Source organism: Pristis pectinata, chromosome 26, assembly GCF_009764475.1.
Source record: "Pristis pectinata isolate sPriPec2 chromosome 26, sPriPec2.1.pri, whole genome shotgun sequence".
NCBI classification, from domain to species: Eukaryota; Metazoa; Chordata; class Chondrichthyes; order Rhinopristiformes; family Pristidae; genus Pristis; species Pristis pectinata.
Window position 1 is genome coordinate 23,986,126 of NC_067430.1, and position 15,931 is coordinate 24,002,056.

Consider the following 15,931-nt stretch of genomic DNA (forward strand, 5'->3'; position numbering starts at 1 on the left):
GGTTGTTTTGTTGTTCATTCAAGAGATGTAGTCTGACCCAGCAGTTAATTGCCCATCCCTAATGCCCATGAGAAGGTGATGGTGAGCTGCCTTCTTGAACCACTGCAGTCCTGTGTGTTTGTATGAATGGTATGCAAGTCAAGCTTTTCACTGTACCTTGGTACATGTGGCAATAATAAACCAATACTGATTATTTCAGATGCCACTCTGAAGTGTCACTTTCTTCAAAGCAACCTATCATCTCAGGAAGTAGAAGACAATTGATGTAGTATGATCTACTTCCTAAAACCAAATTGAAATCATTAAATATATACTCTGCAGCTAATCCAATGATATAATTTTAATTTTACTGTTTGAATCTACACAATTACATTATAGTAAATTATTTCTGTGGACCAGTAGTTGGTTCTTCTTTCATTCATCACTTCTGTCTTCTTTACTTCAACATACAGTTAAATCCCAATGAAATAAATCCAGACAGATTGAGGAGGGTTGAATCAAACCGAAAGTCAAGAAGTTTCAACAAAGAACCCAGCACGGCTGATTATTACAAGTCCCTTGGAAACAACACACAGCAAAGCTCTCAGATGGCGCCTAATGAGGAGGTGAGTTTCATCCGTTATTGTAATGGCTCTGGCTGTCTTTTATGTTACTGCCAGACTTAAGCAATCAAACAGATGTAGAGCTGAAAAAGAACGCTCTTTACTGAAGCAATAACTCACAACTGAACAACAGTGTCTTGATACAACAATGTAGCAGATTTATACCATCTGGTACAAACAAGTTCTTAACAAAAGGTATCCGGTATATTACATACACCAATTATACATATGAAGAAATTATTTATCTGAAAAAGAAACAAAATGTTGGCAGTACTCAGCAGGTCAGACAGCATCTGTGGAAAGAGAAACAGAGCTAATGTTTCAGGTTAAAGGACCTTCATAAGTACTGCAAAAGTGAAAAGAAAAAAGTTTTCAGTTGCAGAGAGGATGGGAGGGATGGGCAGGGTAAAGGAAATATGTTAGAGGGTGAGGTGATCCCAGTGTTTATAGAACTACCTGGTTAATGAGTGAGGTTATAGATAGAGAGAGAAAAAAAAAGGGATTTTTTCAAAGCTGTGAAATGTAGGTGACAGCTGTTTCTGCAACCAGGGGGGGAATGTCGGAAATGTCCAGCAGTTCAGGTAGTGTCTGTGGAGGGACACAACCCAAGATACAATTACAGCTGGGTGACCTTACAGCAGAGACTGGCCAGTACTGAAACAAACAGAAAAAGCAACTTGCCTGAAGCACTTGAAAGTGATATTGAGTCCTGAAAATCGCATTGGCCTCAGACTGAAGATCAGACGTTATTCACTTGGCTCGTTGGAACAGTGCAGGGGAGCGACAGTCAGGAAGGTCAGAGTGAGAGTGAGGTGGAGAATTAAACTGGAAGCTTGATTCTTCCCTGTAGACAGTCCTCACCCTGGGGTGTCACAGTGGTTGAGCTGTTAGTGCCGTTGCCCCTGTTTCAACCTGACCTCTGGTGTTGTCTGTGTAGAGTTGGCTTGTTCTTCCTGTGACTTTGGGCTTCCTCGCACATGGCTGGTAGGTCATTGGCTGCTGTGAATTACCTCTTAGTGCTGTTGGGATGTTGGAGAAACAGAGGGAAGTTGATGGTGTATGAGAGAGAATAGGTTACAGGGAAATATATAGGGGAACAAGACCAGTGGGCGTGCTTTGAGACCCTGCATAGACTTGATGGGCTGACTGGTGTTCTATGTCAGGGGCAGTCTCATTTAGAAAGGATTGTGGACAACTCTGAACTGGGATAGAATCAGGCTGGCAAAAACAAAATACTAATTGCTTCACTTTGGAAAAGATAGTAAACTTTGCAAGAACACTAATTCTGTGACTTACAGCAATTCTGATCAGAATGTTTAATCACAGTTCACTAATTATTTATCCTAGGGCTCTCTCGTACCAGAGGCGGGTCTTAGGAATGGAAGCGTTCCAGAAAACCAACCCATCAGTGAAATACCCGCTCCCCCACCCCCTCCCCCTCTCCCAGAAACTGTGTCAAACCCCCTTCCTCCACCACCACCTCCATTGCCAACAGAGAACACAGTGTCCAGCAGCAACCAGCGAAGACCTTCATCATCTGCAGGAAGTGAGTATTTGCTCATGTCTTTGCCCAATTGGGCAGATATTGTGGAAGAAATGGTTGAGTGGTGAGGACTTTAATGTTAAGGGCAGGTGCAAAGAGGATATTCCCACTCATGGGAGAGTCCAAAACTAGAAGCGTGAAAACTAAATTCAATAAAGAATTCAGGAGAGACATCTTTACTGAACAAGAGGTTAGAATGTGAAACTTGCACTAAGCCTGCACTAAGGTACATGAAGGGAAAATGATGCAGATGGGGTGAGATGAAAGAGGGGGTGAGAAGGATCACATGGTACATAAGCACTCTAAGTGCTGTGTAATTCCACAAATTAAGAAACCTGTTCATTGCTGAACTTTCCTTAAAATGAAATGAGGTTTAAGCATTTCATTAGTTGATTATATCTTCCAATCCCACACCCATACAGTTAACTATTCCAATCTTCTGTGCAAACACGTGCCCAGTTTTGAAGTAGCTGGGTTAACTGCGTCTTAATGTTTATGGAGGAAGGAAGTGTGGGGTCCAGGCTTTAACCAGATGCATCTTCCTGTCTTATTTTAGAAAGGCCAAAATGGAGACTATTTTAAAGATCTAACCTGAGTCTGAACAAAATAAAATTCAGATCAGTTCAAATCAAAAATTTAGCAATGAGATTCACCCTACTAAATAGTATGTGGGATCAAACAGCCTCTCGTTAAGAAAAGTGTTTGGCCTGGGTACGCTGCCACCACTTGAAATTCTGTAAAGACCTGTTGATTAAAACCAACATAACCATAATACTAAACTTGTTCTTTCTGAAGTAATCACACTCAATGTTTTTTGTTGTTTTGCCACAATAATTTAACATTGCAGAATCACAAAACAGAAAAAGTGTTTCCCAGAAGAAAACTATTATCCATGAACGTTCTTGAAGAATGTAACATAGTATAATATCTCCTAAGAAGATGCCTGTATGGGTTAACGAGTAGCTCTAAGGGGGAGCATAATTCAAGTCCCTTTCCAGAGATTTGAGTGTAAAATCTGGACAGACGTACCCATGAAGGATTGAGTTGCCTTGTAGGGATGAGAATTTTTGATGAGAATTAAACCCTGTTGTCTAATCAGACATAATATTTCCCATGAGGGTGTTTCAAATAAGAATAGGGACGTTCTGCTCAGTGTCCTGGCGAATATTCATCCTACAACTAACATCAGTAAAACAATAGCTGATCTCTGCCGTTATTGCATTCCTGTTTGTGGGACTTTGCTGTTACACCTTCTGTGTCCTCTCAGATGGGATGCTAACTTGCCTGATGCCACTGGATCCAGTGGACCCAAAAATTAGAGTCACAGTGTCATAGGGAGACATGATAGAGAAACAGGCCCTGTGACCCACTGCAACCATTGGACACCTATCTGATGCCAGCTCCAATTTTAGCAGAGCTAATGTTGCTAAATTGTGACAAGAACAAGGAAGAAAGGGGACTATCTTTTTAATATTATGTAAATTTATTTTATTGGATGGGAAGATGAAACCCCTTCTGTAAATGAAAGGCATTCTACCAGGCAGTTAGAGAAAGGATTTTGCTATTTGGAACTTTCTCATTTCTGGCAATCTAACATGGTATGAAGTGTGTGCATTATCTGTACTCAATGCCCATTCACACTACATCACAGAGCATCAGTATACAGTGCTCATTCACATTATATAATGAAGCAAAGGTAAGACTGGTGAGACTTTCTCCAATTTAATAAGGTTTTGTACATACTTAAAATGCTATGTATATACTTAAATGCGGATGGGGTTTTGGTTACTTAAAGAAGAATAACCCAGAGGTACTTACTGTGTAGAGTACTCCTTTCTATATTTAGGTAAAGATAGAATTGATACAGTATGAAAGTAAAAAGTGATACAGTCCCTCTTCTAAACTAAGGAAAACAAGGGAAGCCTGATGGTTTGAAGTACAGAGCATTCACTGAGTCATCTGTTCCATTTCTGAAATCCGCAGGCAGGTGTGAGGTGAATCATTCATCTTATTTGCTATGGTGCTTTGCTTTGAGTAAATCAGTGTTGATGCTAAAATAGGCAGGACCAGCCTTGCCCGGAAGTTGTGCATGAGTAACATATATTTTGAACCACCCTCCTTCCATAACTGTGGGGAAGCTTCATGTTACACACACTCAATACTACACATGATGTTGAATCTGCACAGTATTTCAAAGCTCAAAGCATTATTGCAAAGTAATATTGATTTACCTTTCAAATGGAAATTTGTGAATCTTATACTTCTAAAAGTTAAATTTCTTTAAATTGTATCGGGAAATGATGGTGTTATATGGAAGGGAAGAGCAAAGGGAAGTAAAAACTCAGATTTGTTAAAAGAAGTGAAGCATATTTCAGGACCATAAGACATGCACCAATAAAATATCGGACTTCTTTCTGGAACTGAAAGGCCAGGAAGCCTTGCACAAAGTTTGCTGTGGATTATATTTAGTGTCCTCTGTTCATTTCTAGTTTCAATACTGAGAAAAGGATTCAAAGGAAGTGTAAAAGATAAAAATAAGATTTGAAATTTAAAACCAGAAATGAGATGTTATAAATCTCATAATACACATAGCATTAGTATTGCACAAATAGACTCGAGTCCACAACCAGGGATCTTAGATATGAAAATAAATCTAAAAGGAAGTTTATGAAAAAAATGATTTAAATATGAAATCATATACTTGCTGATAAGTACATTAGGAAGAAAGGAAAGAAAGATATGCTGAGAGGTTTAGATGAGGTAGGGCTCTTTAATAGAGTGTAAGCTCCACTATAGACCAGCTGGGGTGATAAGCGTTTCGAATGTGGCAAATTTTATCTGACTTTGTAAATTTATTTCCAATTTTCTTCTTTCTTGAAGGTGTTGGGTCAATTGATTCACCTGCCTTCAATAACTCACGAGAAGCACCCTTCTATGAACTAACCCCAACTTTAGTTGTTATCCACAAGTGCAAAGAAATGAATATTTTCCCAGTATTTTTGCCCAAGGGTTGTTGAGTTCATTCGTTCTGAACTGCTGCCCCAACTAACACCAGATGGTTAAAAAAAACAACAGGGCCTATTCAAAGCAGGGATCTGCTTGGTGTCCTATGGCTATTTCACATCCCCAAACCATCATTATTAAGATTACCGATATTACCTCACTCCTGTTTGTGGGAGCTTGCTATGCATAAACCATCTGTCATGGGTAACACTGGACTCGCCTCAGAATTATGTAATGGTTGTATAGTGACGGGCATCCAGAGGTCATGGAAATTTCAGTTAAGTGTAAGTTCTTTTGCTTATAAAATTCCTCCACTGTCAGTCATGCAAAAAGCGTCTTGGAGTACTCCAAGGATTCCAACCTTGGGATCGTGACTCATTTTGTAGGCCCAAAGCAAAATTTGAGGTCATAAAGACATGAGAGGGAGAGGGAGGGGGAGGGGGACAGATGGAATCTCAAAGGGTAGTTAGATGATCCTACCCTGGTGCGGGGACTAGATGGTACATTGGCATTCTGGGTAAGGATGCCAAGCATCTGGATATTTACATTTTATGGATAGGCAGTGCCATGGCATGAAGAGACACCATATGCCACCTCCTCACAATGGCTGATTTGCAAATTCATGAAAGATGCAGCTATGAGAAGTTCTTACCAGGAGAAGCAGTAGTTTTCCCTTGTCCAGTTTCATTCTGCACCCAGAGAAATTTATCCAGTTTCCCTGACGAATGTAAACACGGCGGTCACACATCAGGGCACTAAATCAGCAAAGTAGAAGTATATATTCGTTGAGTAAGATATTTTCACTGGTGTTTCTCTTTGTTTTTTGCTGGGTCTTGGGGTCAGATCTTGAGGTCAGCACCAAAGGGTCAGCACCATCATAGATCCGAGGATAGGTTGAGTTAAAAGACTGAGTGGATTTAGTGGCATCAGTTTCTTGTATTCCAGTGTAACTTTGTCCATCACCATCCATCTCAGCCTGTGCTTCCCTCGTCTGCAAGAGGAACGGACAAAAAGTACAAAGTGGGCAAGGGGAGGACTGGAAAACCATGGGCAATGAGAGGGCCAGAGAGGTCCCTATGGAAATATGGCCCATGGCGATGCCATTGAATCACTCTCAGATAACTCAGTGGCAACTGTTGCTGAAATGTCAAAAAGGTTAAGATAAGATGGAATTTGCAAAGAAATGAAAATATTGTTTATTGGTTAAATAAAATTTATTTAATACATTCACTTCTCTCCAAAAATTCATCAATTTTGCAACTTATGTTTCTCTGCCTTTGCTCTCTCTAACTGTTTTTCCCTCTTTCTTCCATGTCTCTTGTCTCTCTCTCTCTCTCCTGTTGTATATTTGTTCCATTGCTGCTGCCTGCTCTCTCCACACTGTACTGACAAACAATGCTCCCTCGTGTCATCATTTGCTTTGGATCACGGCATCTCCTGCCTCTTGCCATGTGATTTCCTATTGTGTAACGTTTCTCTCAATGATCGGTGTGCACGGAACCGGCAAATCCCTTGCCGTGGCTACCTCTCCTCTCTTAGATGTTTCGCACCATCCAGAAGGCAAAGGACAGAAGTTAATGAAGAGTAAGTAATTTGATCGTGGTTGTACCTCGTGTTAGTCAGTCCTCAGTAAGGCAGTAAAACCAGATGAGTACACGTCACCAGAGCCAAAGGAAACACTGAGCTAACGCAATCTGTTCTGGTCTCCTGTTGTACCAAAGGTGGGTGGAAATCAAAGTAGATATTCTAATTTTTTTGTTTTGTGACAGAATGATGTGGAATGTTGGCCAATATTATTCTTATCAAGTTTTGCAATGTTCTTCTCAATGATTGGTGTGCATGCATTGTTCCAACTGCCTCACTAAGTCGTTGCAATGTAAGAATTATGTTTGCAGTCAGTAGGTAACTGAAGATTAGGTTTTAGTTTGTTGCGTTGGAGTATTTCAAAATGAATTTTCTGTTACATGTTGTGATATGTTTTTTTCAAATGTAACATAACCAAAATGTTTTAAAAGATCTGACCTATGCATGGAAACTATTTTCTTTGTAAAGGCTTTTTAGATTAAAAGATTTTTCATATAAAACAGTACAATATTATCTGTGTGTTTTGAGGGAGGAATGATATATAGTGAGATTATAGATAAGTCGTAAAGATTTCCTTTTGAATGATTTCCAGTGAAACTGTAAATGTCTTTTGAAGGGCAGTCCTTAGGATTTCTTTGGAATTTTGGGAGTCAGTCGTGAAAAGACATCAATTGTAAAGTGCTGTGAGAGATTAAAAGCCTCTTTACGCTAATGGTGGTTGGAGCTTGGAGTACTTTTGCACAAAGAGAGGCTGTGGCACAAACCATTCCACCTTCTGAAGGAAAAGTGAACGAGTAATTAAAGTTTTGGAAGTTCTAGGTCAAGGGAAGAAGGCAGGACAATAAGTTTGGGCTTGGTGTGCTCTGGCAGAGAGTCAGATCAAAAACCTTTCTATAAATTACTGTTGTTTATGTTGCTAAATACCAAAATAACAATTTTCTTAAAGGCATTTACAATGTCACTTCCCACAGTGACCTTATGTACCTGTGTCCCATTACTGGACATTATTGCAAATAAAAGTTGTCGGGTGTAAACCATCTGACATAAAAACTAGAAGGACCCATACCAATAATAAAGGGTGATGAATTTCCCAGGAGATTTATGTTGATGCACTGATAATGATTGAAGGAGAGGTTGTTTGTTTGAAGTGAGTTTATACAATGTTTCTCATACAACACAGTATGCCGAAGTTCTACAGCTGTTTGATCTCCCTATCCAGATGCACAATGTAACTTCTGAAGTGTCCACTAGAACATTTGACCTTGGTTTAGCACAGGCCTAGGGTAAATGCAGGTGAGTAGGTCCACATAGGAAGTACATTGTTTGGACCAGTATTTATTTTAGATCATGATTGCCTCGGCCAAGGTGTGCCAGTGCGGTTCAATTTTAACCCAATCTCATGTTGAGTGGAATAGGATAGCAGAATTTCTTCAACAATGTAGGCAAAGGAAGAAGGAAAGTTCTGGGAATGACTGGGTTTGCTCTTCAATTGGATAAAGTTAGAGAACATCATTCATGTGATATGTAAATTATTGCTGGAATTCCCCATTCAAACTTCTCCACCTCTGTACCTGTCCTCTTAAGAACTCCTTAAAACCTACTCTTTGGTTAAGCGTTTTGGTCACCTGTCCTAATCGCTGCTTTTGTGGCCTATTGTCACAGTTTATTTATTAACTTCCTATAATGTGTCTTGGGATATTTTTCTGCATTAATGGTATTACACAGATGCATGGCATTGTTGTTTTTGCTCTTGCTGTCTCCTCCTCTTGGGCTTGAATACAGATCACAAAAGGAGAAAAGCCATTTTCATTTACCAGTTAAAAACTGGCCACCCTGCCTTATGTAGACACTCAATGCATTTTGCTTCTGAACAGGTTTGTTTGCCTCTACGACAAAATTTTCCTTTTTTAGTCTCTTTGTTCCCTTTCCTCCTTCCTCTGGCCTTTGTAAATAATTAATACATCCATTGAGGTCATCCTAACATTACCAGCTGTAATATCTGATGGATAGTCTAATAAAATGTGTCTTGTCGGATCCTAATGGTAGTTCCTTCCCTGAATCCAGTTTGAATGATGGTCCCAATCTTTTGGGGACTGGGCTTTTCAACTAATTATGTGTGCAATGAGTACTTCTAAAACCAGAACTAAGGATCATGGTCTCAGGAGAATGGGTCTTGTCACTTTGGATTGGGATGTTGAGTCATTTCTTCACTCAGAGAGTGCTAACTCTTTGCAGTTTTGAAACCCTTTGGAAACATCCTAGAGGCTTATGGAATATATTTACATTCAGACTCACTGATTTCTGGGTGGGATCCTCTTGTTATTTTTGCAGCAGATATCCTGCCAATCTAAATGGTTCAATGGCTCAGGGCGACAATGTGGAGCAGTGGTTACTGTTGCTTTCTCATGGCTACAGTGACTTGGGTTCAGTCAGTGCTGTCTGTGTGGAGTTTGCATGTTCTTTCTGTGAGCATCTGGGGTATTGGTATTGGAATTGGTTTATTATTGTCACTTGTACCGAGGTACAGTGAAAAACTTGTCCTGCATATCGTTCGTACAGATCAATTCATTACACAGTGCACTGAGGTAGTACAGGGTAAAAGTAATAACAGAATACAGAGTAAAATGTCACAACTACAGAGGAAGTGCAGTGCAGGTAGACAATAAGGTGCAAGGTCGTAACGAGGTAGATTGTGAGGTCAAGAGTCCATCTCATCGTATAAGGGAACCGTTCAATAGTCTTATAACAGCGGGATAGAAGCTGTCCTTGAGCCTGGCGGTATGTCCCCTCAGGCTTCTGTATCTTCTGCCTAAGGGGAGAGGGGAGAAGAGAGAATGTCCCGGGTGGGTGGGGTCTTTGATTATGCTGGCTGCTTCGCCAAGGCAACGAGAGGTATAGACAGTCTATGGAGGGAAGGCTGGTTTCCGTGATGTGCTGGGCTTTGTCCACAACTCTCTGCAGTTTCTTGTGGTCCTGGACAGAGCAGTTGCCATACCAAGCCATGATGCATTCAGATAGGATGTTTTCTATCGTGCATCGATAAAAGTTGGTGAGTGTCAAAGAGGACATGCCAAATTTCTTTAGCCTCCCGAGGAAGTAGAGACGCTGATGAGCTTTCTTGGCCATGGCGTCTACGTGGTTGGACCAGGACAGGCTATTGGTGATGTTCACTCCTAGGAACTTGAAGCTCTCAACCTCCTCGACCTCAGCACCGTTGATGTAGACAGGTGCATGTGCACCGCCCCCTTTCCTGAAGTCAATGACCAGCTCTTTTGTTTTGCTGACGTTGAGGGAAAGGTTGTTGTCTATCTCCTTCCTGTACTCTGACTCATTGTTATTTGAGATATGGCCAACTACAGTGGTATCATCTGCAAACTCGTAGACGGAGTTAGAGCAGAATCTGGCCACACAGTCATGAGCATATAGGGAGTAGAGTAGAGGGCTGAGGACACAGCCTTGTGGGGCACCAGAATAATCGTGCTGGGGGTGTTGCTGCCTATCCTCATTGATTGCGGTCTGTTGGTCAGAAAGTCAAGGATCCAGTTGCAGAGGGAGGTGTTGAGTCCCAGGTCTCGGAGTTTCGTGATGCATTTGTTTGGAATTATGGTATTGAAGGCAGAGCTGTAGTCAATGAACAATAGTCTAACGTAGGTGTCTTTACTGTCGAGATGTTCCAGAGATGAGTGTAGGGCCAGGGATATGGCATCTACGGTAGACTTGTTTCGGTGGTAGGCGAATTGCAGTGGGTCAAGGTTTTCCGGGAGGCTGGAGTTAATGTGTGCCATGACCAGCCTCTCGAAACACTTCATGATGGTGAATGTCAGAGCCACTGGTTGGTAGTCATTAAGGCATGTTACCTTGTTTTTCTTCGGTACCGGGATGATAGTGGTCTTCTTAAAACAGGTGGGAACCTCAGATTGAAGCAGGGAGAGGTTAAATATGTCTGCAAATACCCCTGACAGCTGATCGGCACAATACCTGAGGACACGGCCAGGGACACCATCTGGGACAGATGCTTTCTGCAGGTTCACTGTCCAGAAGCCTGATCTTATGTCCTCAGCGGAGACCAAGGGTTCAGGTGCATTGGAGGCTGTCAGGGTGGGTGGTGACAGACCAATCCCCTTCTGTTCAAAACATGCATAGAATGCATTAAGCTCATTGGGAAAGGATGCACTGTTGTTGACGATGCAGCCTGACTTCGTTTTGTAGCCTGTTGTAGCATGTAAGCCCTGCCATAACTGAAGGCTGGACTGGTACTCTATTTTGGACTGGTATTGTCTCTTGGTATCTCTGATAGCATTACGGAGATCTTATCTCGATTTCTTGTGAAGGTCAGGGTCACCTGATTGGAATGCAGCAGTCCTCGACTTCAATAGGGAGTGGATCTGCCGGTTCATCCATGGTTTCTGGTTTGGGAACACCCGTATTGTCCTGTTTGGCACACAGTCCTCAACGCACTTCAGTGTTCCTCCAGTGATCCAGTTTCTTCTCACATCCCAAAGATGTGTGGGTGGGTTGGTTAATAGACTGTTGTAAATTGCCCCTAGTGTGTAGAATCTGAGGGGAGGTGATGGGAATGTGGGAAGAATAAAATGGGACTAGTGTAGGATTGGTGTAAGTGGGTGCTTAATGGTCAGCATGGACTCGATGGGCCGAAGGGCCTGTTTCTGTGGCGTATGACTCCATGACTAAAAGATCTAATCAATGACAATCAAAAAACTGCAGATCCTAGAAGTCTGAAATACGAGCAGCAAATGCTAAAGACACTCAGCAGGTCAGGCAGCGTCTGTGGAAAGAGGACCAGAGCTAATATTTCAGGTCAGAGATCCTTAATCTCAATCCTGAACGGGAGGTCTTCAGCCTCAATCACTAACTTTGATGACTCAAGAGGCTGCAGATGCTGGAATCTGGAACAACAAACAGTCTGCTGGAAGAACTCAGCGGGTCGAGCAGCATCTGTAGGAGGAAAGGAACTGTCAGTGCTTCGGGTCGAAGTCCTGCATCAGGTCTCTTGATTAAGTTTGATGCATTAACTTTGATGTTCTTTCTGCAGGTGCTGCCTGACCTGCTGAGTGTTTCCAGCATTTTCTGTATTAACTTTTCAAATAATGGTTGGATAGAGGCTGCTGCTTGCAATCTTTGGACAAGTAAATAATTGATGAGCTCTATTCTGTACAACTAAAGCAACTTCTTGTCAAATTAAGTCAGGTACCAGGTTGTTTTGAATATCGCATTTGAAAGTGGTTAAGGAATGAATTATTTAGTTGTGTACTAACAGCAGGTTTATAGAAGTGTGAGGGTTGAGACTGCAGTGGAATAAACTGACTGTATTTTTGTACGATACACAATATATTTCAAGAATTTGGCTCGGGTTAAAGCCTGTATTTGTAAAACACCTTTCATGATTTCCGGCCATTCTAAAGCTTCTTGCAAGCAAGTGACATCACTATTGTAAGGTAGGGTGTGACAAACACTTTGCATACAGTCACAGTTCATTAAATTGTTCCATTTCGATCATTTGCAAGAGGCTCTTTACTCACATCTCACTCACCCAGGGATCTGAGTGCTACCACTGAACAAAGGCTGGCACCTTGGTCAGCTGTGGGAGCTGGCAGGTGAGTTATACTGCTAACTGAGCCACTCCCTTTGGTCATTGTTTTACTCATTGCAAAAATCAAACTGCTGGAGGACCTCAATGGGTCAGGCAGCATCTGTGGAGGCAAAGAGATGGTCGGCGTTTCGGGTCAAGACCCTGCATCAGTCGTTGACCATCCCTTTGCCTCCACAGATGCTGCCTGACCTGCTGAGTTCCTCCAGCAGTTTGTATTTTGCTCCAGATTCCAGCATCTGCAGTCTCTTGTGTCTCTTGTTTTATTTATTCAAGGATTGTCGGTGTTGCTTGCTAGGTTAACAATTATTGGGCATCCTCAATTGCCCTTGAGTGAAGGGATGTTGTTGCATAAGGCAGTTAAGAGTCAACCACATTGGTGGGTCTGGAATCACATATGGACCAGAACAGATAAAGGCACCAGACTTCCTTTAATATTTCCATATTTCCTTGGAACATGGATGGAGACCATTTCAGCCAATTGAGTCCGTGCAGCTCATATTCCTGGAACCTACTTCCCTCTGACCCATTCGCATCAACTGCCCCCACATCCTACCACTCACGTACACACCATGGGAAATTTGCAGTCCCAATGAGCTTGCCAATCTGCATGTTTTTGGGATGTGGGAGGAGCTCCATGTGGTCACAGGGAGAAAGCCACTCTTCTACTGGACCGCTCCGAAGGATATTAGTGGAAGTCAAAGTCAAGTTTATTGTCATGTGCACAAGTCCATGTATGCACAGGGGCAATGAAAAACTTACTCGCAACAGCATCACAGGCACATAGCATTAGAAACACAACATTCACAAGAAAAACATAAATTAAGCATAAGTTACCCAAAATTACACAAGACAGAACAGAATTAGAACAAAAACACAAAGTCCATTGTAGTGCAAAGTGGTCATAGTGTTGCGATACTGAGGTAGTGATTAGGGATGGTTCAAGAACTGAATGGTTGAAGAGAAGTAACTGTTCTTGAACCTGGTGGTGTGGGACTTCAGGCTTCTGTACCTCCTGCCCGATGGTAGCTGCGGGAAGGTGGAATGGCCCAGATGGTGGGGATCTTTGATGATAGATCTTGCCTTCTTGAGGCAGCACCTCCTGTAGATACTTTTGATGGTGGGGAGGGATTTGCCTGTTATGTATTGGGTTGAGTCCACTACTCTTTGAAGCTTCTTACATTCCTGTGCATTCAAATTGCTGTACCAGACCATGATGCAACAGTTTGTTAGAGTGTTTGCTGACATGCCAAGCCTCCTTAACTTTCTGAGAATATAAAGATGCTGGCACGTCTTGTGATTGCATCAATGTACTGGGCTCAGCACCCTGACACTCTCCACTGCTGATCCACCAATGTAGACTGGTGCATGTTCACCCTCCTTCCCCTTCCTGAAGTCAACGATCAGTTCTTTAGTTTTTACTGACATTGAGCGAGCCCTTATACGTTGAGGTGGACTCTTGACCTCACAACCTACCTTGTTGTGACCTTGCACCTTATTGTCTACCTGCACTGCACTTCCTCTGTAGCTGTGACACTTTACTCTGTACTGTTATTGTTTTTACCTGTACTACCTCAATGCACTCTGTACTAACTCAATGTAACTGCACTGTGTAATGAATTGACCTGTACGATCGGTATGCAAGACAAGTTTTTCACTGTACTTTGGTACAAGTGACAATAATAAACCAATACCAATGGCACCACTCAACCAGGTGTCCTATCTTGCTCTTGTACACTGATTCATTACCACCTATGATTCATCCAACAACTGTGATGTCATCAGTGAATTTGTATGTGGCATTGGCGCTGTGCTTCACCGCACAATTGTGTGTGTATGGGGTGTAGAGCAGGAGGTTAAGCACACAGCCTTGATATTTGTGAATCAGTTGGGCGTTTTCAGTTTTATCATCATCATTATCTGGTCCCAGTCCTTTATTCCACATATATTGTTAGCTGAATTTAAGCTGCTATAATGGGATTTGAACTTGTATCTCTGAATCCAAATGGTGAAGATTGCCAGCAAAGTAGCACAGCCTCTAAGCTGCTGAACCCTCATGTCCATTGAATTGTACTTAAAAATATTTTAATTTTTTTCTTTCTGGCTGGGGTACAAGCAACCTACAGCTGAGGATGGCTTGGTGCCCCAACCAAGTGGGCTTTCACCTCAGTGGTGGCTTGTCCTTGTGCTTCAACTATCTAGGCCAGATCTGCTCCAAACTCCCACATGCACATTCCTCCGGACAGTGACCATAAGCTCTTGGATGGGGATACAGAAAAGCCTATCTTTGTACCACCCTGTCAATTGAACAGCACAATCATGTTAGAGTTGTCTGTCAGCCTCTCTGCTCAGTCTCCTCTCAATTAGCTTACAATACGCCCAGTAATGACATGAAGAAAAAACTCAGTGGTGGAGAAGCTTGGGAATTATCATCCATGTTTGCATTTTTCCTCCCAAGCACCCTCTACTCACCACAAGTCCAGAATTGTTGGCCCAGTTTTAACATCAATAAAGCTACTCAGTATGGTGTCATCTAGATTAATGCCATGAAGCTGGACAAGGTGCAGAAAGCATGTTACCAGGACTGGAGGGCCTGAGTTATTAGGAGAGGCTGGATAGGCTGGGACATTTTTCCCTGGAGCGTATGAGGCTGAGGGTCGACCTTATCGAGGTTTATAAAATCAAGAGCGGCATAGTTAAGGTAGGTGATCACAGTCTTTTTCCCAGGGTAAGGGAGTCTAAAATTAGAGGATGTAGATTTAAGGGGAAAGATTCATAAGGGACCTGAGAGGAAACTGTATCACACTGAGGGTGGTGGGTATGTGGAACGAGCTGCCAGAGGAAGCTGCAGAGGCAGGTACAATTACAACATGTAAATGGCATTTAGACAGGTACATGGATAGAAAAGATTTAGAGGCCAAACACAGGCAAATGGGACGAGATTGGACAGACATCAACGAGTTGGGTCAAAGGGCTCGTTTTCCGTGTTGTATAAGTCTATGACTTTTTGACTCCAGATCATCACAGATCAGGAATTGAACCGAAGAAATCTTGGCAGTGTGTGATATAGGATGGCACCTGTGATAAAGGGGCTGATTACGTGGAGTGGCGTCAGCAGTGAGAAGAAGGGGATGTTTAATGATTCACTGCAGTGCTCTCCTGAGAATTTAAGGATCCTTGATCCATAGTGCCAAAAGCATGGAGAGCAAAACTAAAGTGATCCTTCTGCACAGAACTATTCACTTCAGACACACCTGTCACAGAGCTAATGTACGCATAATTTATACAGCAGCTTAGCATCACTGCAAGCTGGCAGCTATTCAATGCCTGTTCCAATTACTGTTGACTCTAAATAGATTGGATCATAAACCTCCACCTAATGACTTCTCCTGTTCCTCTGGGTGTTGTATTAGTCATTGTACAATAACTAGAGCTCTGTTGACACCCGCCTTATATTCCGACGTATTTAGGAATGAGTCTGTCTAGAAACTGCTTGAACACGGAGTTGACAGTTGAAAAACCAATCTGAAGGCAAGGTATTTGACGGTGTGTATAAATGGGGTTTTCTTGTACCATGATGGCAAGCTACAT

The 15,931-nt window shown here is 42.2% G+C and overlaps 1 protein-coding gene across 1 annotated transcript in view; it reads left to right on the plus strand.

Annotated features, from left to right (window-relative positions):
• espn (espin) overlaps nucleotides 1–15,931 on the plus strand; it is a 126,105-nt gene that overhangs the window by 73,867 nt on the left and 36,307 nt on the right. The window contains exons 8-9 of the mRNA XM_052039432.1: nucleotides 453–605; nucleotides 1,950–2,148. Coding sequence (XP_051895392.1) covers nucleotides 453–605; nucleotides 1,950–2,148 — 352 coding nt within the window. The remainder of the gene's footprint in view (nucleotides 1–452; nucleotides 606–1,949; nucleotides 2,149–15,931) is intronic.